The 24789-nt window shown below is 39.1% G+C and overlaps 2 protein-coding genes across 2 annotated transcripts in view; one reads left to right on the forward strand and one right to left on the reverse strand.

Annotated features, from left to right (window-relative positions):
- Positions 1-14967, reverse strand: part of LOC124285392 (protein O-mannosyl-transferase 2-like) — a 38787-nt gene extending 23820 nt beyond the window's left edge. The window contains exons 1-5 of the mRNA XM_046721618.1: positions 14485-14967; positions 12431-12515; positions 7913-8017; positions 1082-1190; positions 60-168 (exon numbers count right to left, since the gene is read on the reverse strand). Coding sequence (XP_046577574.1) covers positions 60-168; positions 1082-1190; positions 7913-8017; positions 12431-12515; positions 14485-14849 — 773 coding nt within the window. The 5' untranslated portion in view covers positions 14850-14967. The remainder of the gene's footprint in view (positions 1-59; positions 169-1081; positions 1191-7912; positions 8018-12430; positions 12516-14484) is intronic.
- Positions 14968-15257: 290 nt separating this feature from the next.
- LOC124285394 (maleylacetoacetate isomerase-like) lies at positions 15258-23517 on the forward strand. The gene is made up of 9 exons (XM_046721620.1): positions 15258-15273; positions 15838-15914; positions 17388-17442; positions 18046-18101; positions 19337-19420; positions 20191-20268; positions 21318-21453; positions 22403-22508; positions 23327-23517. The coding sequence occupies exons 2-9, from the start codon at positions 15906-15908 to the stop codon at positions 23424-23426; spliced, it is 624 nt and encodes a 207-aa protein (XP_046577576.1). The 5' UTR covers positions 15258-15273; positions 15838-15905; the 3' UTR covers positions 23427-23517.
- The last annotated feature ends 1272 nt before the right edge of the window (positions 23518-24789 follow it).

The following is a 24789-nucleotide window of genomic DNA, read 5'->3' on the forward strand; positions in this document are numbered from 1 at the left end:
TTTTGACGCATAAAAATTTAACATCTAACTTGTCTACATGAAAAGAAATATATAAATACCTGTTTTGATACAGTTTGAATTTCACAGATGAATAGGTCGCCATTATGATGAACACAAGCAGAATTGGATCAAGTAGGATGTGACGTGACAGTGTTATGGTGCCCACATCTGTAACAGAGAGATTATGTCACTGAACAGGGTCATCTAACACTAACACATGGGGTGGTATGGTGTTCAGTAACATGTGGTGGTATGGTGTTCAGTAACATGTGGTGGTATGGTGTTCAGTAACATGTGGTGGTATGGTGTTCAGTAACATGTGGTGGTATGGTGTTCAGTAACATGTGGTGGTATGGTGTTCAGTAACATGTGGTGGTATGGTGTTCAGTAACATGGGGTGGTATGGTGTTCAGTAACATGTGGTGGTATGGTGTTCAGTAACATGTGGTGGTATGGTGTTCAGTAACAGACAGTCTCTGTGACCACATCTGTAATTAAGAGAAAGTCTGTGTGCCTACATCTGTAACATAGAGTCAATCTGTGTGCCTACATCTGTAACATAGAGACAATCTGTGTGCCTACATCTGTAAAATTGGACAGTCTGTGTGTGCCTACATCTGTAACATTGGACAGTCTGTGTGCCTACATCTGTAATAAAGAGAAAGTCTGTGTGCCTACATCTGTAACATTGGACAGTCTGTGTTCCTACATCTGTAACATTGGACAGTCTGTGTGCCTACATCTGTAACATTCGACAGTCTGTGTGTCTACATCTGTAACATTGGACAGTCTGTATGCCTACATCTGTAACATTGGACAGTCTGTGTGCCTACATCTGTAACATAGACAGTCTGTGTGCCTACATCTGTAACAGGGACAGCCTGTGTGCCTACATCTTTAACATAGACAGTCTGTGTGCCTACATCTGTAACAGGGACTGCCTGTGTGCCTACAACAGTATGCCTACAGCTGTAACATAGAGACAGTGTGTGCTTACATCTGTAACACTCAGCAAGTCTTGTTGTTCTACATGGGAATGAATTTGATAACAATAATGCCTGGTGTATGAGGAACTACTCACCGAACAGGATAAGACAAGCAGCAAATATGGCAGCAACAATGGAATGGGTGAGCACCCACACAACCTTGAAGGATACAGGCACCAGCATAGCTCCACATGTAGCACAGAACTGAAGCAGGAACACCACCAGACTAATGATACAATGTTATCCTCAGGTTTTCATTTAACACTGCATATCCATATCCTACAAGATCACTAAACATTTGAAGATAGACTCCACTTTCAAAATAATAAATAGCATGATCGCATCACCATTATGATAAATACTCATCAATCTCCATGGCCCCATAATCACATCTATCATATCATGTAGAGAAGCATCCTTGTCACCCTTCTCACATATCTCTCTGTCCTCCTAGTCACCACGCTGTGTCCTCCCCACACCAGTCACACATGTTTCAATGACTCGTCACCACTCTCACACATCTCTCTGTCCTCCTTGTCACAACACTCAAATGTCACAACATCCTTTCACTCACCACTCTCACATTTCTCAGTAACCCCATACTCACCACTTTCATATATCTCAGTAACCCCATACTCACCACTCTCATATATCTCAATAAACCCATACTCAACACTCTCATATATCTCAGTAACCCCTTACTCACCACTCTCATATATCTCAATAACCCCATACTCAACACTCTCATATATCTCAATAACCCCATACTCACCACTCTCATATATCTCAGTATCCCCATACTCACCACTCTCATATATCTCAGTATCCCCATACTCACAACTCTCATATATCTCAGTTAACCCATACTCACCACTTTCATATATCTCAGTAACCCCATACTCACCACTCTCACATTTCTCAATAACCCCTTACTCACCACTCTCATATATCTCAGTAGCCCCATACTCACCACTCTCATATATCTCAGTAACCCCATACTCACCACTCTCATGTATCTCAGTATCCCCATACTCACCACTCTCATATATCTCAGTAGACCCTTACTCACAACTCTCATATATCTCAGTTAACCCATACTCACCACTTTCATATATCTCAGTAACCCCATACTCACCACTCTCACATTTCTCAATAACCCCTTACTCACCACTCTCATATATCTCAGTAGCCCCATACTCACCACTCTCATATATCTCAGTAACCCCATACTCACCACTCTCATATATCTCAGTATCCCCATACTCACCACTCTCATATATCTCAGTAACCCCATACTCACCACTTTCATATATCTCAGTAACCCCATACTCACCACTCTCATATATCTCAATAAACCCATACTCAACACTCTCATATATCTCAGTAACCCCTTACTCACCACTCTCATATATCTCAATAACCCCATACTCAACACTCTCATATATCTCAATAACCCCATACTCACCACTCTCATATATCTCAGTATCCCCATACTCACCACTCTCATATATCTCAGTAACCCCATACACACCACTCTCATATATCTCAGTAGCCCCTTACTCACAACTCTCATATATCTCAGTTAACCCATACTCACCACTTTCATATATCTCAGTAACCCCATACTCACCACTCTCACATTTCTCAATAACCCCTTACTCACCGCTCTCATATATCTCAGTAGCCCCATACTCACCACTCTCATATATCTCAGTAACCCCATACTCACCACTCTCATATATCTCAGTATCCCCATACTCACCACTCTCATATATCTCAATAACCCCATACTCAACACTCTCATATATCTCAATAACCCCATACTCAACACTCTCATATATCTCAATAACCCCATACTCACCACTCTCATATATCTCAGTATCCCCATACTCACAACTCTCATATATCTCAGTTAACCCATACTCACCACTTTCATATATCTCAGTAACCCCATACTCACCACTCTCACATTTCTCAATAACCCTTACTCACCACTCTCATATATCTCAGTAGCCCCATACTCACCACCACTCTCATATATCTCTCAGTAACCCCATACTCACCACTCTCACATTTCTCAGTATCCCCATACTCAACACTCTCATATATCTCAGTAACCCCTTACTCACCACTCTCATATATCTCAATAACCCCATACTCAACACTCTCATATATCTCAATAACCCCATACTCAACACTCTCATATATCTCAATAACCCCATACTCACCACTCTCATATATCTCAGTATCCCCATACTCACAACTCTCATATATCTCAGTTAACCCATACTCACCACTTTCATATATCTCAGTAACCCCATACTCACCACTCTCACATTTCTCAATAACCCCTTACTCACCACTCTCATATATCTCAGTAGCCCCATACTCACCACTCTCATATATCTCAGTAACCCCATACTCACCACTCTCATATATCTCAGTATCCCCATACTCACCACTCTCATATATCTCAGTTAACCCATACTCACCACTTTCATATATCTCAGTAACCCCATACTCACCACTCTCACATTTCTCAATAACCCCTTACTCACCACTCTCATATATCTCAGTAGCCCCATACTCACCACTCTCATATATCTCAGTAACCCCATACTCACCACTCTCATGTATCTCAGTATCCCCATACTCACCACTCTCATATATCTCAGTAGACCCTTACTCACAACTCTCATATATCTCAGTTAACCCATACTCACCACTTTCATATATCTCAGTAACCCCATACTCACCACTCTCACATTTCTCAATAACCCCTTACTCACCACTCTCATATATCTCAGTAGCCCCATACTCACCACTCTCATATATCTCAGTAACCCCATACTCACCACTCTCATATATCTCAGTATCCCCATACTCACCACTCTCATATATCTCAGTAACTCCCATACTCACCACTTTCATATATCTCAGTAACCCCCATACTCACCACTTCTCATATATCTCAATAAACCCATACTAACACTCTCATATATATCTCAGTAACCCCTTACTCACCACTTCTATATATATCTCAATAACCCCATACTCAACACTCTCTATATATCTCAATAACCCCATACTCACCACTCTCATATATCTCTCAGTATCCCCATACTCACCACTCTCATATATCTCAGTAACCCCATACACACCACACTCTCATATATCTCTAGTAGCCCCTTACTCACAACTCTCATATATCTCTAGTTAACCCATACTCACCACTTTCATATATATCTCAGTAACCCCATACTACCACTCTCACATTTCTCAATAACCCCTTACTCACCGCCTCATATATCTCAGTAGCTCCCATACTCACCACTCTCATATATCTCAGTAACCCCATACTCACCACTCTCATATATCTCTAGTATCCCTATACTACCACTTCTCATATATCTCTAGTTAACCCATACTCACCACTTTCATATATCTCAGTAACCCCATACTACCACTCTCACATTTCTCAATAACCCCTTACTCACCACTCTCATATATCTCTCAGTAGCCCCATACTCTCACCACTCTCATATATCTCTAGTAACTCCATACTCACCACCTCATGTATCTCAGTATCCCCCATACTCACCACTCTCATATATCTCAGTAGACCCTACTCACAACTCTCATATATCTCAGTTAACCCATACTCACCACTTTCATATATCTCAGTAACCCCATACTCACCACTCACATTCTCAATAACCCCTTACTCACCACTCTCATATATCTCAGTAGCCCCATACTCACCACTCTCATATATCTCAGTAACCCCATACTCACCACTCTCATATATCTCAGTATCCCCATACTCACCACTTCTCATATATCTCAGTTAACCCATACTCACCACTTTCTATATATCTCAGTAACCCCATACTCACCACTCTCTCATTTCTCTCAATAACCCCTTACTCACCACTCTCATATATCTCAGTAGCCCCATACTCACCACTCTCATATATCTCAGTAACCCCATACTCTCACCACTCTCATGTATCTCAGTATCCCCATACTCACCACTCTCATATATCTCAGTAACCCCATACACACCACTCTCATATATCTCAGTAGTCCTTACTCACAACTCTCTATATATCTCAGTTAACCCATACTACCACTTTCATATATCTCAGTAACCCCATACTACCACTCTCATATATCTCAGTAACCCTTACTATCACTCCCATATATCTCAGTAGCCCCATACTCACCACTCTCATATATATCAGTAACTCCCATACTCACCACTCTCATATATCTCAGTAACCCTTACTCACAACTCTATATATCTCAGTAGTAACCCCTTACTCACCACTTCTCACATATCTCAGTAACCCCATACTCACCACTCTCATATATCTCAGTAACTCCATACTACCACTTTCATATATCTCAGTAACTCCATACTCACCACTTTCATATATCTCCAGTAGTAACCTCATACTCACCACTCTCACATATCTCAGTAACCCCATACTCACCACTCTCATATATCTCAGTAACCCCATACTCACCACTAACATTTCTCAATAACTCCATACTCATCACTCTTACATATCTCAGTAACCCCATACTCACCACTCTCACATTTCTCAATAACCCCATACTCACCACTCTTATATATCTCAGTAACTCCAAACTCACCACTCTCACATTTCTCAATAACCCCATACTCACCACTCTCATATATCTCAGTAACCCCATACTCACCACTTTCATATATCTCGGTAACTGCATAATCACCACTTTCATATATCTCAGTAACCCCATACTCACCACTCTCATATATCTCAGTAGCCCCATACTCACACTCTCACATATCTCAGTAACCCCATACTACCACTCTCATATATATCTCAGTAACCCCATACTCACCTCTCTCATATATCTCAGTAACCCCATACTACCACCACTCTCATATATCTCAGTAACCCCATACTCACCACTTTCTCATATATCTCAGTAACTGCATAATCACCACTTTCATATATCTCAGTAACCCCATACTCACCACTCTCGAATTCTCAGTAAACCCATTCTCACCACTCTCACATTCTAAGTAACCCCATACTCACCACTCTCATTTATCGTAGTAACCTCATACTCACCACTTTCATATATCTCAGTAACTGCATAATCACCACTTTCATATATCTCAGTAACCCAATACTCACCACTCTCACATTTCTCAATAACCCCTTACTCACCACTCTCATATATCTCAGTAACTGCATAATCACCACTTTCATATATCTCAGTAACCCCATACTCACCACTCTCATAAATCGCAGTAACCCCATACTCACCACTTTCATATATCTCAGTAACTGCATAATCACCAGTTTCATATATCTCAGTAACCCCATACTCACCACTCTCACATTTCTCAGTAACCCCATACTCACCACTCTCATATATCTCAGTAACTCCATACTCACCACTCTCATATATCTCAGTAACCCCATACTCACCACTCTCACATTTCTCAATAACCCCATACTCACCACTTTCATATATCTCAGTAACTGCATATTCACCACTTTAATATATCTCAGTAACCCCATACTCACCACTCTCACATTTCTCAATAACTGCATACTCACCACTCTCATATATCTCAGTAGCCCCTTACTCACCACTCTCACATATCTCAGTAACCCCATACTCACCACTCTCATATATCTCAGTAACCCCATACTCACCACTCTCATATATCTCAGTAACCCCATACTCACCACTCTCATATATCTCAGTAACCCCATACTCACCACTTTCATATATCTCAGTAACTGCATAATCACCACTTTCATATATCTCAGTAACCCCATACTCACCACTCTCACATTCTCAGTAAACCCATTCTCACCACTCTCACATTCTCAGTAACCCCATACTCACCACTCTCATATATCGCAGTAACCCCATACCCACCACTTTCATATATCTCAGTAACTGCATAATCACCACTTTCATATATCTCAGTAACCCCATACTCACCACTCTCACATTCTCAGTAAACCCATTCTCACCACTCTCACATTCTCAGTAACCCCATACTCACCACTCTCATAAATCGCAGTAACCCCATACTCACCACTTTCATATATCTCAGTAACTGCATAATCACCACTTTCATATATCTCAGTAACCCCATACTCACCACTCTCACATTTCTCAATAACCCCTTACTCACCACTCTTATATATCTCAATAACTGCATAATCACCACTTTCATATATCTCAGTAACCCCATACTCACCACTCTCATATATCGCAGTAACCCCATACTCACCACTTTCATATATCTCAGTAACTGCATAATCACCAGTTTCATATATCTCAGTAAACCCATACTCACCACTCTCACATTTCTCAGTAACCCCATACTTGGCACTCTCATATATCTCAGTAACTCCATACTCACCACTCTCATATATCTCAGTAACCCCATACTCACCACTCTCACATTTCTCAGTAATCCCATAATCACCACTTTCATATATCTCAGTAACCCCATACTCACCACTTTCATATATCTCAGTAACTGCATACTCACCACTCTCATATATCTCAGTAACCCCATACTCACCACTCTCACATTCTCAGTAACCCCATACTCACCACTTTCATATATCTCAGTAACTGCATACTCACCACCCTCACATTCTCAGTAACCCCATACTCACCACTCTCACATTCTCAGTAAACCCATACTCACCACTCTCACATTCTCAGTAAACCCATACTCACCACTCTCACATTCTCAGTAAACCCATACTCACCACTCTCACATTCTCAGTAAACCCATACTCACCACTCTCACATTCTCAGTAACCCCATACTCACCACTCTCACATTCTCAGTAAACCCATACTCACCACTCTCATATATCTCAGTAAACCCATACTCACCACTCTCATGCCCACATAGTTGGTGCCTCCATACTCATCTCCAGGCTTGGCAAAGGGAAAACTGCCATCGTAACCTGTTGTTACACCAGCCAAGCCAATAAGCATCTGTAAAATGATTAACACAGGTTTACACATAGTTCATGGACATGTTTATTGTAAGCCTGTACATACAAAACAGTATATGGTTAGAATAGACGAGATCAGGGGGAAAGGTTTGCTGGCCTGGGCATTGTGTTCTTCGTAATGGCAGAGATCGATGGTCATGATATCAATCATCAGATTGTTTGGTCCAGACATGATTACTTACAGACCGCCCGATTATAGCTGGAATATTGCTGAGTGCTGTGTCAAACGTAACTTCAACTGGGTCTGCCACCCACCACCACCCTCCCCAGAAAAACAAAACTTGCACAAAACAACTAATTACCTGATAATGTTCTTTAGCATTGCACTTGTATTTTGTATCATGACATTCATGACTTTTCATGACATTTCATACTGTACAAGAAGTTGTCTGGGGATCACAATTTCAAATTGCATGTCTGTGTATGTTCTTCCTTCTGTTGAGGGGAGACATCTTGTAACTAAAAGGTAACACTCGTCCTTTCTGAACTTAACCAAATCCACTTAGCCTGTCAAGATATGACTCTACTATGTGTTGCTAAATGCCCAATCAACAGTTTACTGAATCATGTAACCATAGTGACGAAACAAATGCTGGGTTGAAAGTAGTGAGAACAATATTAACATCGTAAGTATATAAATTTATAATCATAATTATCAAATACCTTATAATGATCAGAGTGCCATCTTGTGGTTATAGTAGGTGAATAGGTGAGTTTGGTTTTAAACCACTCTTAGCAATATTCCAGCAATATCATGGCAGGGTACCTTTATTGAGAAGCATGTACAATGTGAATGAGCCTACCCCCCAATTATATTTACAAAGTAAGTGACTCCCTGCATGTCATGTACAAAATCAATTTTTAAGCATAATTTTTAAATATTTTTATGTACAAAATTGCTGACCCCCTTGTACATGTGTACAAGATCCCCCAGAACAAAATGGCTGAACCCCCATAAAATCATCATCACCACCACCCCCTAACCATAAATTATGAACGGTCCCTTATATCATTAGTTTCAGATTAAATCAGGTCAATTCAGATCAGACTTGCCACTGAACTTGCTGGCATTGAAGATCAATCAATACCAGCATTATCAACATCATATTGATGTGACAAAGTTGAAAGCATCTTCTACTGCATTTCAAGCCCTTCATTATGTTCATATGCTGGTTGATTTGCAGTTCTCCTTAGCATTTTGCCAAAGTGTACCCCTGTAATTGGGACATATTAAATCATATTACTGTTTAACATGTCTAATAATTTTTTGGAAAAACATAGTTCTAGGTTGAAAACGGGTCACTTTTGTCACAGTTGGCTATCCCTTCACCTTCAGTCATAAGAAGGTAACTTTTTAATGAACAGAAAATGACTCCTCGAAAAAGGCCATTTTTCCCCCCTATTTAATAGTATTGGGCGTGGACGTGGGCATGGGTGTGGGAACAATATATGTACTTGATACAGTCCTAAGACAAAACAATTTGTCTTCCACACCTGAATCCTGGAAACAGTGTGGAATACTGTTCTGTAAGATTTGATCATTATTTTCATTACAGGATCTTAACCATGACATATTTCTTCTAAAAAAATTATTATATTTCTTGACAAGAATTTGGTACAATGAATTATTATATTTCCCCAGGGATGCATTATATGCTTTCCCTGCATCCATATTATTCATTTGTACATATTGGATATTTATTTCTGTGTCAAGTAAAAGACTGCTAGTACTAGAATGATTTTTGTGTACAGCTGCTACAGCATCATCAGGGGTGGAAGTAACTTTAAAATTGCTAGTGTACTCTGGCACAGTGGCACATGTAAAATCACTTGCCCTGATCATTTTTCCTCTATACCGTCCGTTTTCTTGTTGATTTTTTAAAATAAACAACATAATTAACAGTCAAAAGTCAACTGGACACCGGTACAGTGTGATATACAAATTTGCTTGCCCGACAGAAAAAAACACTGGACTGGGACGTCGGGCAATGGGTTATTTCCACCCCTGATCATCAAAAACCGCAGCATTACAAACCATTAACTACACCAAACACTAACAGTATTTCTCAAGTACATCTCCAGCTTGAGCAAGTCAATACCCTACCTGGGGAAATTGATATTGATTAGTGCTATTGACAATGAAGACATGATTGACAGCTTGTTGGCTACATGTTTGCTCCTGTCAATCAATACAAAACATACATCATAGATGAAGATCAATACAGCCAGGCCTAACCACAAATACCAAGCAGAAGCCCTCAGCAACACAAGGATGGAACAACCGTCATATCCTGTCTCCACACTTTATTCATTTATATTATCTCCATTTTCCAACATAGCTTCTATAACCAGCTCAGTTTCTCATATCAACCACTGAGGACAGACTTTCTCTTGCTCATGGCTCTGAAATCAACAACCCACCAAAATTGTTTGTTCTGAACACAGGTTCAGGATAGACCGATGCATTCAAACTGTTTCTATTGTACAAGTTGCATGAACATGTCCTCAATCATGTCAATATATAATTGATTAATAGTGCTGGCACATGACTATTAATGAAGTGTTATGAAGGTACATTTGGCTGGAGAAGATGTTTTCTTGAGTACTAAGTAATTATGTCTCTTTGCTACAAGAACAAGTGTTTCCGGTGTTAGGAGAGGACAGAATCTTGGTTTAACATCAGCATTTATTTTAATGTTTAAGAGCGAATTTTAAAAAACCCCACATAAACAGATGCTGATTTTAATAATATTAACAAATGTTTTAGTCCTACCAGGTGAGGCATATGTAAAACATATTCACTAAAACAGGTACTCAAATAGAAATTGCCCGAAAATCAAAAGTGTTCTCCCTCATATTAATGCTTATATCATGTGATGTGAGCTATACTGGAAACACCTAGCAAATGTTGAGGGGATCATCAGGCAAGATGGTGATATGGCTGCCTGTCTCATTCATGACAGAACAGCATATTGATTGATTTATTCAGTGTTGTGTCATTTCATTCACACTCAAAACAAAGTGATGGATAATCAAAATAGTGAATGGTTCCAAGGTATACATAAAAATGGAAAATGGAAGGGACAGATGATACACTGGCTGTGGATAAGTTCTGACTGTTCAACATGAAAGCAGAATGTGCTCCTGAAAAAATGATCATCATTGTTCATGTGGTGAAATTGGTTATCAAATGCATATCTAGCAAAATAGGCGATACAGGATTTGCAAAAGGGATGGTGCTTATAGTACTCAATTTGAGGGTGCAATAACCATGATAACATGCCAGGTGTCTGAAAAAGGGAGTATACACATCCAGCATGCATTCTTTGATCCTGCCTGTGCACAATGATATGGACAAAAAAAACTGACACAATGCTAGTTTTGCTGCCTATTACTGTTCCAACACTGTGCCATGTTTTCTTTTGTCTATATTATGTTTATGATAAATGATATTATTACATGATTCAGGATAAGGCCTTATTTGTTTGTTCAAGTTTAAGCTTTACCTGTTAACCATGTTTGCATTTGTTGCCATGGTTACTGATACTATGGTTGATTATTTACATTTTCTTACCTGGCATCAAAAATTGATCAACTCATTCAAAAGCCACAAAAAGCTTGTTGAGGAAGGAAATAAAACAATATCAGCTAGTCAACAGTATCAACAATACCAAATCTTGAAACCATGGATACAAGCACAAGTCTTTCGCCACAAGCATTCTCTTGATTGTTAAAGTATGCAATTTGTCCACAGGACTGATTACATGTATCACCAATAGTGTCTACCTGTAAAATCCTTGATCTATCTCTCTACATTCAGCGGTCCTCTCTAGTCATGCTAAGTTAGTATGCTACAGAAACACATTTTGAAGACTCTTGAACATGGTTATAAATATCATGTATCATCATGATCATATGGACTAATGCCACGCAATCTTGATCATAGGGACTTGTGCCATATTAGCATGACTATCAAGACTAACAGCACATAATCTTGATCATAAAGACTTATGACACATAATGAGACATATTCATGATCACAAGGACTAACGACACATAATCTTGATCATAAAGACTTATGACACATAATGAGACATATTCATGATCATAGGGACTAATGACACATAATCTTGATAACAGGGACTAATGACGTGTATTCATGATCATAGGGACTAATGACACATATTCATGATCATACGGACTACGGACACATCATCATGATAACAAGCTGTACCACTGTACATGCTAAAAGCCAAACTAAGCCTTAGTGTTGAGTCAGTCCTATATGCCCTGGGGCCCGGACAAGATGAAACAAGGTGGCTCTGTAAGAACCTGTTATCACAGGAAGCAAGTCCCAACTTTGTCCAAGCAGGGAGAGAACACTATGGATTACCTTGCCTAAGGGCGGATGCACATCAAAAAAGAAGGTCCGGTTGATATACCAGCTTCCCATTTTCCCAAAGTGGGTCTCATCCCAGCTGCAATGGAGAAGTATATCAATCATATGAGAGAAAAGCATGAGAGGTGGTTCTTAATGGTATAAGTTCCCTTGAAAGAATTAACTGAATGTAAAAGAACTTCATCACGATAATGAAACCATAAACTTGATAAAAAAACCAGTATTCAACATATTGCTCTTGGTCATTAAATGATTAATAACTATAAGCAATGAACATGGCAAAGTCTTATTCAGTTCAAGGTACACTAGGTCAGTAGGTGTGTGTTCTAATATTCTACATCTTCTACAGTTTTCTATATGTTCTATTGCTATGATGGAAGTTGGATTGGCCTTGAACATTAGATATGATTATGGAAATGAACAAACTTGGCTAACATGGTCAAAGAAACATGAAAACATTAGCAATCTAATATGGTCAGACATCAGACTCTCTGCATGCTTTGAAACAAGACTGTTTTACTTTCATCTGTATGCTTGATGGCGTGTCAGACTAAAGTTTGATTCAAAATTAGTCAATAAAACAAATACGATAGTGGATATGAACTTATAAGTTATATCACTAGTCTTATTGCAGGAAGCATTTTGATAATGGCCAGATAGTAAGTAAGTATTACATCGAATGAACCCTGTAATAATTTTTCCTCCTGCAGATCAACAATGCCTGACCAGTTATTTTCTTGTGTAGTTGTTTGTCTATATCACTGTATGTTGTTCAGTTCAGTGAAAATGGTAAAAACGAAAACCAAAACTGACAACTGTCTAAGTCTAACCAGAGTGGCCATTTATTAGACATGTTAGACTTGCTTGTCCTGTCATTGTGCAAGAATATATCTGAATTATACACACTATTATCAGGTGATTTACACATCTAACAAACATACATATCTTATCTCTACAATGTTTACAGCATTTACAGCATTACAAATATGTATACTAAATACTTTCATAATCCTCTCAAAATTGTTAATCCTATGTTAACATACGCCTGTATAATCTTGTTATGGACATGTACTTGTTTACTCTTGTTTATAGTCTGTTTGCAGTGAAAATGTACTAACGAATTTCACTTTAAACAAAAAAGTAAATCAAATAAAGTGAAATTAAGATTGCAAATCCTCATAATTTTACCTTGCCAATTGCATATATAAATCTCAGAATTCAACTTGGGATAAAAGTTGTTTAACAAACGATCATAGATTCAAACCGCTATTATTAGTATAAATGTATTATTGTTTGTATTGCAAGGGGGGTAAGCACAGTAGTTGGATCAGTGGAACAAATGCATGTGTGGTATGTGATGAGATACAGTGTGTTTCATTTAATGTGCATACAATGTTAACAATGTTGATGCTGTATCGGTACAGATACTGATACCAAATGATAGGGAGTACTGCACTTTACCGGGGTGCACTTTTTCAGATTAGTTAACGCTGCTGGGGTTCCCTAACCCTAACCCTAAGGATCGTAAAGGGTGCCTAACCCTAAACCCTAAGGATCGTAAAGGGTGACATGTACCCCAACCCTAAGAATCGTAAAGGGAGCAGTGAGGGCTGCGCCCAGTAAAATGCATTCTAGCCAAATGGTATGATAAATTCACTGCCACTGGGGACATTTATCAAGTTTTTAAGTATGATTGAAGCATTTTGTAGCATGATCAGTACATAGCATGTTATGAGAGGGGCCAAAACATGGTTCTGAGAAACACAGGATTATGATGATTAAAAGAATATATATATATATATGTGTGTGTGTTGAAACTGGTGTGGATTCTACAGTTGAAGACAGCCAGTCACCCATTTTTTTCTTAAATCAATAAATATCATTTTCATGATACCAGAAGCAGATGCTCAAGTGTGTAAAACTGTTGCCATTTAGGGAGTTTAAAAAATGCTGAATTAACTCAGCATTGTAAAACCTCGTGGCTTACCCTCTCGGCTCATATGTAAATATACTGCAAATTGGTGGGTTCGGAATACTATTGAACTTACCAAACATGTTGAGGTAGCTCAATATTGTAAAGCCTTGTGAGTAACGACGCTAGGGAGAATAAACACAGGCATAAAAAGTAGGTTCTTGGTTCTCGGGGCGGGTACTCGTCGTCCTCATCTGACGACATATCACTGGGGGTCAACAGTCCGTCCCTGTTGAATCTCTTCCTCGCTGGCTTCTTGTCGCCATCGCCATGTCCACCTGCCTCTTCGCTGTCATTGACTAGATGTGTTGGCTTCGAGTCTGCGTTTCCTTGATTTTGAGCTCCTTGGTTTTTAAATTCCTCCTCCTTCCCAATAGTTCCACCTTCCTTTTCCTTGCCACCTTTTCTTTTCCGAAGAGCCTGGGCATGTTTGGCCGACATCGCTATGTTCGTTGTATCATAGAGCGTGCAGATATCTTCGATTTTATTGATGTTACCGTACACCTGATTTGTTTTCCCCGGCAGCAATACTGAGAGTTACCTGCCCTTGGGCAGTTGATGCAAAGATAGTTGGACGTGTGCAGACGTACTTTCGAATCAATTGTAACAAACATGTTTTCTAAAATTATTATTTTGTTTTATTATGAGACTAAAATGTGGGCTTCTAATTGTATTTGCCGTTAAGGAGGTCCATGTGACCACAAACGAAACACGAATGCAGCAGGTGACGACCTGTTGCTGTAAGGAGTTGGATAAGTGGTGTAATGTATGGTGGCATAGTATGGTGGCTCATTCGGGCCATCGCTTTATCGCCCTGAAGAAATCTAGCCACCATCTCATTTTCTTGCATTTTGCATCATTATCAGTATGAAATATCGGTTTGTCGTTTATTTAAAGAATAATTGTCACACAACATTTTGCATATACTGAGGGCCTATTTCACTATTGGCTCCTTATTTCATGATATCATTGAAACATTTATTGATATCACAAATGATATTTTTCGATATCACAATTTCATTTATGATACCTGAAGTTCTAATTTGTCACATCATTAAATGTTCTATTAAATTGTATTATTAATTATTATATTATATCATTTACTAGAATTTCCGATAAATATTAGAATTCATTAAAATGTGATATCAATAAATGCATTATTGATAAATGAAATCAGGATTAAATATTGGAACACATATTTACATCTAGTCCAAGTGTGAGAACAATTTGTTTTTTTCTCAGCAACATCTGAAAAGTATTTCTTGTTTTATCTGTACACTGCACATCTCCATTGGTTCAACGGTGTGGTTAATTTGTTTACTCACCAGTTATCTAAAGCCCATATTGTTTTCATGACAGAGAGTACTGTTCATTTATTGTCCGTATTACGTACATATCACCCTGACCTAAAAAGAAGTTCTGTCACCAGCACATCGGATATGCTGCATTGAGAGGTTGACCTGCTTATAGGTTACACTGACCTAGCAGCCATCCGCCATGTCTAAGGTAAAACACTGCCTCGCGATAAACTGTATACATCCCTCTATTCTCACATACGATCTGGCGTTAACGTTAAGCGTAAGCTGACTCTCTCTCACAGCAATTCTGTTGCAAATTGGTGTATCTGTTTCTGCTACAAAGCTGCACCGTGACTGTGTGATTCTCCAAGTCTATTTCACAAATGAATACCGATAACAACTGACATAAATATGATACCGCATTGCCTCTATTAGACGTCAGGATGTAATATTTTAAGTTGGCCCAAACTCTGCTAAAATGCATAAAAGTACAGTGACAAAATATGTGTGAAAATATGTGTCATATGAAAAAGAACATGGTATCGCCACGCTTATGTATGAAACTGTTCTCTTTATTAGTAAATTGTTACATAATAAGACGTTATTTGTTTTTCTAATCATTCATAAATTTGTCTAATGTTTGCGCTGTTTAAGATGGGGTATGTAGAGAGTAAGCTATGCTCATTTTGTAAAAATGCACCAGAAAGCGGAATTCATCTCTTTCACGACTGTCCAAAATCTAAAAACATATGGAATCAATTTTCCAATTGGATAAGAACAAAAACAGATATCACATTGAATATCGATAAGAAGAAAATCATATTTGGATTCTCTGATAAAAGGAACGATGTCCTTAATCTCCTGACAACAGTTGTCAAATTTACTCTTTTTAAAATACGAATATATACTTGTACACCAAGTTTCGATACGATCAGAAATGAAATAAGTAAAGGTTACAATATCGAGAGAACAGCTGCCATCTCTTCTTGTAATTTTACCAAATTTGTTGGATTTTGGTCTGATTGTCACCAATTGTTTGATTGATACTAACGTTACTACCGACCCATTTTCCTACAGTGTCATTTGTTATAATATGCTTGCCAAACTATGTATACAAACGCATGGTTATATTTGACTGTTATTTGATGTCATGGTTTTGTACCTAAAAAAAGATGAATAAAAAAAAGAAAAGATTTATGTATGGCATAATGTGATGCTATTGTGATTAGCTTGCTCGTACCATGGCTTGGGCCTACAAATTTATCAAACTTGATGATGTCTGACAAATTAATTATCTTGCCTTAAATTTGGCAAACCTAGTGACGATGGACCTCGTTCTGGCTTGGTCTATACGATGTGCTTCTATCATGTGAACTCTCTCAAAGTCCATGTTCGATCTTGGGGTTAATTAACTTTGATTTCTGAAAAGTTTGTATGATTTCTTCTTAGTTTAGTAATTTTTACATAGACCAGATTATCCCTCACAGATCTTGACTGGACTGGATCATTGTCACTAGACACAGTCTTCACTTCTCTTTCTGGTTTAATTGCAGCTCAGTGTTCATGCTTTGGGTATCTATCGGTCAGTTTGGTAAGACAGCAGTTAAATGGAAACTTTGGTGTTTGCAGCAGGATTGACATTTCAGCTAGTTCATTAAAAAATCTGTTTACTCTTGTATAGATGATGATTCTCTACGGCCACTCCCAGAGTTCCTGCACCTGGAGAGTGAGAATAGGTACGTTGGGAATTTATGCGAAAGTGTAATGGTAATGGATACCTAAGAAAATACTAGTTTTGGCAGTAAATGCAGCTTGGTTACTTTCAATGTTTGCAGTTGTTTGTAATATATACTACACGCAGTTCAAATTACGATATCACACTATCAGTTGAACCGAAGACTATTTACAATCCACAAAAGTACCATTATTAAGCCTGCGTGGGAGTGATTTTGGGAAATAGAGTTCATGGTCTACAGATGCTTGTAACAGCCGCGCGACTACTGTGGGGGTGGTTCAACTGGCTTGGATAGTTACTGCCACGCGCCTGCCTGCCTGGCCCTGAATCGGGGATTTACAGGTGTTGTATGTACAGTGAGTGAGTGAGTATGGTTTTACGCCGCTTTGGCAATATTCCAGCGACATCACGGCGGGGGACTCAAGAAATGGGCTTCACACATTGTACCCATGTGGGGAATCGAACCCGGGCCTTCGGGGTGACGAGCGAACGCTTTAACCACTGGACTACCCACCCGCCCCGTTGTATGTACAGGCAAACGGATAGAGTTTTATGTACAGAAGTAGAACACAGTGACCGTAACGTACTGCTGTTCTATTTTCAGCTCTGGCTATCAAAGGAATGCAATATGAAGAAGTTTCCATGACGGATGATGCAATGGTAGGATAACTACCCCATGGTTTAGAGACTGTTGACTCTTTGTCAACTCACAGTAGTCACTCACACATAAATGCAATCATTTGGTCATGAGATTCAGAATGTGACATGTTCATACCATGCCCGTTGACGAAGTAATCAGTTATTCAATCTTACCAAGTGCGACTTCACCAAACGAAAGACAAACCCACCAGCCCAGGTAGATCTCGGACTTCGAATGAAGGGGCAGAAACTGAGGGTATATTAGTATTAGCCCCTTTAAAGTAGATTTTGATTCTGACTCAATAATCAGCGGAACTTAATTTGATAAATCTAGAGTTGGCGACAAGCACATCTTGAGAAGAGACGATACTTCAGGAAAACAACACAAGCGAGTCTATAATTAAGATGATATTGACACCCTGACCAGATAAGAGTATTGTTTTATGTAGAGAGGTACACCAGACATCAACGATTACGTTTATGTTGTTGACGTTTTAGTTGTCGTTAGGGTCTTGGCTGGGTTATACAGTGTTCTGTAATTATCTTCAGTTACGAATATATTCATGGCGAATAAGCATCTGAATGTCATGCTGTCGGTCTCTTCGTGTGTTCTTTTCTTCGTTTCTTGGTCTGGAACAGTTGGAGATATGGGCCCCGAACGACAAAGCGTTCGTACCATTACAACCTGTCGGAACTCTGTAGTTTAAACATGGACTTACGAATGCCGTAGCGCTACGAATGCTTTGTGGATCTGGTCACAGAACGTTTATGGAAGCTTTGTATTGTCAATGTCAGTTTACATTCATATACCAACCAAATAATAGTAAAATATTTAGTTTTATTTACATAGCTGTAGTAAACTGTATTGTCTGTTTTTCGAATTTACCATTTCGTGTATAAGAGCTAATTGAAATTTTGTTGTTGTACAAGGTAACGCTCGAATCATAAATAGAATGAGAAATTATTTCCGTCAGACTGAATACTATTCGTCAGTTAAAACAGTGATTTATCTGCTTTCATTTGAATTTATCCATGTGTCATGCATAGCATTATCTTGTACACATGAATTCATAACAGTATGGGGTGTTTGTATTTCGTTTTGTTTTTCTGATCGTGTTGCATTATGTGCAGAGTAAATATGGCATGAGCACTATTGTTCTAAAATCTGATACGTATAGTCTGTTGGTCCCATTATATTAGCTTCAAATTACAGTTTGGATATAGGTGACGAATACTTCTGTGGTTACGTTTTGCAGCTAAACTGCCCCGCCTTCTTGAAAGCCAGCCCTTTAGGACAGGTGCCTGCTCTTATTCATGGCGAATCGTGTTTGACGCAGTCGGTTAGTAAACAAATATTCCATTTATGTAACCTTACAAGTGATTATTCACATGAACTATCATTGATCAATACCAATTTCCAGGCATCATACCAAAGTATTTTTGTTTTTTGACTACACGGACACGTGGAGATCCGGGGTAGAATTGATCTTCAGTAACCCATGCTTGTCGTCAAAGGCGAATAATGGGATCGGGTTGTCAGGCTCGCTGACTTGGTTGACACATGTCATCGTATCCCAATTGCCTAGATCGATGCTCATGCTGTTGATCACTGGATTGTCTGGTCCAGATTCGATTACTTACATACCGCCGCCATATTGCTGGAATATTGGTGAGTGCCACATAGAACTAAACTCACTCATTCACTATTTGACCACACGAACTCTTCGTTCCATCATCTTAGTTCAACAATACTTTTAACTGAAATGATATTTGTACAAAAAATAGAATTAAAAGTATTATCATGTGTGACTAATCCATTACAACATGTGACCTAAATACGTTGTAAGTTGTAACTAAACTTTATCCGGGTCGGAACGTTCCTTCTTATTGGTGTATCAGTGGCAATGATGGCGGTTATTTGACTTGTACCGTATGTTACCGTGTTTTTTGCAGATAAATAACTGACCTGCATGGTTTCGTGACTGTTGCATCTAGTTCTCAACTTTTCGCGAACACCTGGTGTCATCACTGTTTGATAGTGATTCATAAACACATGCTCATGATATAGTCGGAATCATACAAGATATATTTTCGCCTATATGTCTTCCAGATAGCCATCATAGAGTACCTGGAAGAAATACAACCCAACCCACGGCTGCTGCCAGTGGACCCAGTTCTAAGAGCGAAGGTATGTTCACTTCCATTGTTCCTGAGTGTGAGACGAATCCTGCATTTCAGAAGAACATTAATTTTGCATCATCCTTTATTCACCCATGTTGACTGACTGACTGAGTTTGGTTTTACGCCGCTTTTAGCAATATTCCAGCAACATCACGGCGGGGGACACCAGAAATGGGCTTCACACATTGTACCAATGTGGGGATTCGAACCCGGGTCTTCGGGGTGACGAGCCAACGCTTTAACCATTAGGCTACCCCACCGCCTCTCACCCATGTTGAGTTGAATGGTATAATTTTGAAAGACATAATCTCTGCTGTGATTGTGAAGTCTTGTGTTCGCCATACATCCGTTTTCTGTTATATATGTCATTTGCTTGCTACTATACTCTACGTTATCATGGGCTCACATTTTTTGTTGCATAAAACCAGTGCTCCCTGTTCGTCGTATAATCTATATGAATGAATCCACAATATGGAAGTGTGTGTGTATTCTGGAGATTGATTTACATAGGAGAATGTTCTGTGTTATCTTGATGTATAATTCCCATGAATAAATGTTCTATATTTTCTTATGTATAATAACCCATTAATCAATGTTCTCAATGCCCTTGGTGTAAAAATCCCATGAACGAATGTTTGGAATGCTCTTCGTGTACCACCAACGTCCCTGAATGTTCTGCGTTTCATAGGTGTATAATTAACTTTTAATTGAGTTGTCTATATTCTCAAAGTGTATAATTCAGAAACAATGTGTTGTTGAGGTATATATTGGCTGTCTGATCTGTGTTGTTAAGGTATATACTGGCTGTCTGATCTGTGTTGTTAAGGTATATATTGGCTGTCTGAGTGTTGTCAAGGTATATATTGGCTGTCTGATCTGTGTTGTTACGGTATATACTGGGTGTCTGATCTGTGTTGTTAAGGTATATATTGGCTGTCTGATCTGTGTTGTTAAGGTATATACTGGGTGTCTGATCTGTGTTGTCAAGGTATATATTGGCTGTCTGATCTGTGCTGTCAATGTGTATATATTGGCTGTCTGATCTGTGTTCTTTAGACCCGGGCACTGGCGGAGACAGTTGTATCATCTATCCAGCCATACCAGGGCAGCAATGACACCTTGGTGTCCAGAGTTGGAGGGGCAGAGAAATTTAAGGAATGGGCCGAATTTTGGATTAATAGAGGGTTTGCTGGTATGGACGAACCTTCGGAACAACAGAGAGCTAAAATGAACGTTGTCACATGTAATTTTTCTCTTCAATTTCAGCCATGACTTCATTATAGTGACGAAATGATTAGTTCCAACAAAGCTCCCTAAATGTCCCTTGGGGATTATCCCAAATTGATATACATAGTAAGAATTCAAATGTGGGTATTTACCATTAGCCAAATCCACACTGTAAAGTTCACAATGCTCCTTTTTGATTGGTGAATTCGATTTTCATTCTGAGCAAATGGTATTTATGATGAACTTCGCTGTATGTATACTCTTAATCTCATGACTATATAGATGAAAAAAAACTCCATACCGACGCAATGTTAAATTGTCTCTCACTCCTTAAATTCACGAACTCAGTCATTCTCTGCAAGCTGGGAAGTATTCAACCAAAGACTCATGTAAGGCGCTTAACAGCCACATTACCTTCTCATCCAACTCAACTGTCCATTTAATGTGAACAGAAGCACATTTGAACGAAGCCTATGGACTATTTAAGGTCCACTGGTGCAACATGTGATTCTGTGCTGGGCAGGACGGAAGTCCTCGAAACTCTCTGGCCTTCGAGTCAAGCTGCCTCACTCTGCGACTTCACCATATTTACTATATTACTATTAGACATGTTCACTGATTGGTAACCAGACGTCTTTTCAGTGCAACAAGTTTTGAGCTTTCAATTATACACATAGCTAAAACATATTAAGAGGGCAGTGTCCTAAAATGAAATTCAATATGCGAGCAATTCCATCACCCAAACATATCCAGGAGTCGCAGTTTGGGTCAATTCATGCTGGAAGTTTTCATGCTGTTGCCATTGATTCTTATCATACTCAAACTGTTGCTCATCAACCCATACCTTATTTAGATATGGGTATTGTTTTACTACTACCATTGCCGTTTCATTTTATGAAATTGCTGACTTCCAGCCATTGAAGTGATGCTGAAAGAAACGCATGGGAAATGCTGTGTTGCTGATGACGTCACCGTGGCGGATCTGTGCATGGTGCCCCAATATAACAACGCCGTCAATAGGTGAGAATATGAACGATGAGTTTACCATTGTTTGGAAGACGTGCAGGGGCAGTGGGACACCCTTGTTGTTAAAGCCTTCGTACGTCACGCCAAAGAGGTGAGGTGAGGTGAAATTGGGTTTAACGTCGTGCTTGAGAATATTTCGCTCATATGACGACGTGCATGCGTGTGTATGTGTATGTGCGGCTGCTTGTACTAGCCCAGACTGAAGCTGGTTTGATAGTGCTAGCCCACTGAGATACCATGCCGCAGTGAAGCATGAATACCCCACTCAGACACATTATACTGACTCCGAGTCGACCAGTCCTTGTTGTACCCATTAATGCCGAGCGCCAGGCAGGGACCAACAAGTACCATATTTTAACGTCTTTTGGTATGACGCGGTCGGGGATCGAACCCGCGACCTTCCGCTCTCCGGGCGGACGCTCTAACCACGCCAAAGACGCGGCCTTGATTTGCCATAGGGGTACATTGTGTGAAGCCCATTTCTGGTGTACCTCGCTGTGATATTGCTGGAATATTGCTAAAATCGGCTCCCTCCACATTAGGTGATATAAGAATCGCTACATCCACTCCATTATATCTTCACCCATTTGTGGAACAACGCCTCAGCATACAGTCAATGAGCAAACTGCATATGTCACATGGTCGTGCAGGTCTCCCAAGAGGGAGCAATGGGAAAGGAAAATGCGACCGATTAAAAGATGGATAGTTTCTTGCAACAGCGAACGTAGCACTGTTTCTGTAGCGGTGTATTGTAAACGTTGTTGTGTGAAACAAACATGATCTTTCAGTTTGTAATTTCTGTTTAATTTCAGATACAATATTGATGTCAGTCGATATCCAACGATGTCGAAAATAGCAGACCACTGCTTAAAACTGGAACCGTTTTCCTCAACAAGGCCAGCAGTTGTGTAGATGCTTGGTGTAGCAGGAGACACCCATTTCAAACACAGTGATATTATTTACTGTGTTAACTGATACAATTTTGATAAAGGTTTTTATTCAATTTGAATAAGCGTCTGTTTTAATTCAAACATATTTTGATGTTCTTAGCCTGCTGAAGTTTTCCAACAGTTTCCAAATTATTTTTGAATACATTATTCAGTGATTTTGAGTTTTACGACGCTTGTTGCAATATTCCAGCAATATCAAGGCGGGGGACAAATTGTACCCATGTGAGGAATCGAACCCCGGCCTTCGGCGTGACGAGCGAACGCTTAACCACTAGGCTACCCTACCGCCCCAATACATTAGTGTACAGGTATTATTGGTAATGACATTGGTGAGTCCCTACATTGGGAGGTAATCCCAGACCAGGACCGGAAATTGTGAGTGTATAGGAGACAAACAGTATGCAATAAGTGCCAATAACCGTTCCATCTATGCTCTTAAAGTAACTGTAATGAAGATATGTTCCATCTGTTGAAAACCGTGTCGTATGACAATAGTGATATCAAGATAAAAGCAAGTGATGTCACCCAATACACAATTTAACCTGAACCAGGTATTCCGAAATGGTTCATCCTATATTATGTATTGGTGAACTGTTTCGCAGGTGCTTGTTTTGTAATTTACTAGCGGCAGCCGTCAAGGATACCCACTTTCTCCATACATATTCATGTTATGTGCAGACATACAAAAGATAAAGGAATCAAAGGAAAACAAGTAGAGTCTTGGATTCAGAGATCAACTTGGAAATTAACAAAATGCATGTGGATGGAATATGAAAAACAGCTCGCCTCATTAAGCTCACACACATTAAATGTCCCTGTAACAAAATATATCATCGAATTTCACGGTTTAAGATTTCCAGTAGTCATTACGAAAGTCAACCTGCGTACGAGCCCGTTATAAAACAGAACAGATAATGGTTTGAACATTTATATCATCTGAAACAATATGTAATTCAGTGTGGAGAGTCGTGTTATTTATTTGTGAAATACGGTCAAATAAGGATCAAATGAGAGTGTATATCTTTGTGGCACAATAGTAACATCACAGTGGATAGTTAAGCAGTTATATAATATAATGTAATAATGATATACTTTAAGATAAAGATATGATGTATCTGTGTCAAGTGTCAGTAATTTATCGAAACCTATAACATTAACACTGATTTGCTGACATTACAATTAATTAAAAATGCTGTTCTTAAGTTGCACTTGTATTTGTACATATATATCCTTTGAATTTTAGCATTTTAAAGCATAACAATGTAAGTCTTTTGAATATAAAATATACAATTGATATAATTTGATTATTTGTTTTATAAACAATA

Source organism: Haliotis rubra, unplaced genomic scaffold (genome assembly GCF_003918875.1).
Source record: "Haliotis rubra isolate DU_JTF1 unplaced genomic scaffold, ASM391887v1 Scf36, whole genome shotgun sequence".
NCBI classification, from domain to species: domain Eukaryota; kingdom Metazoa; phylum Mollusca; class Gastropoda; order Lepetellida; family Haliotidae; genus Haliotis; species Haliotis rubra.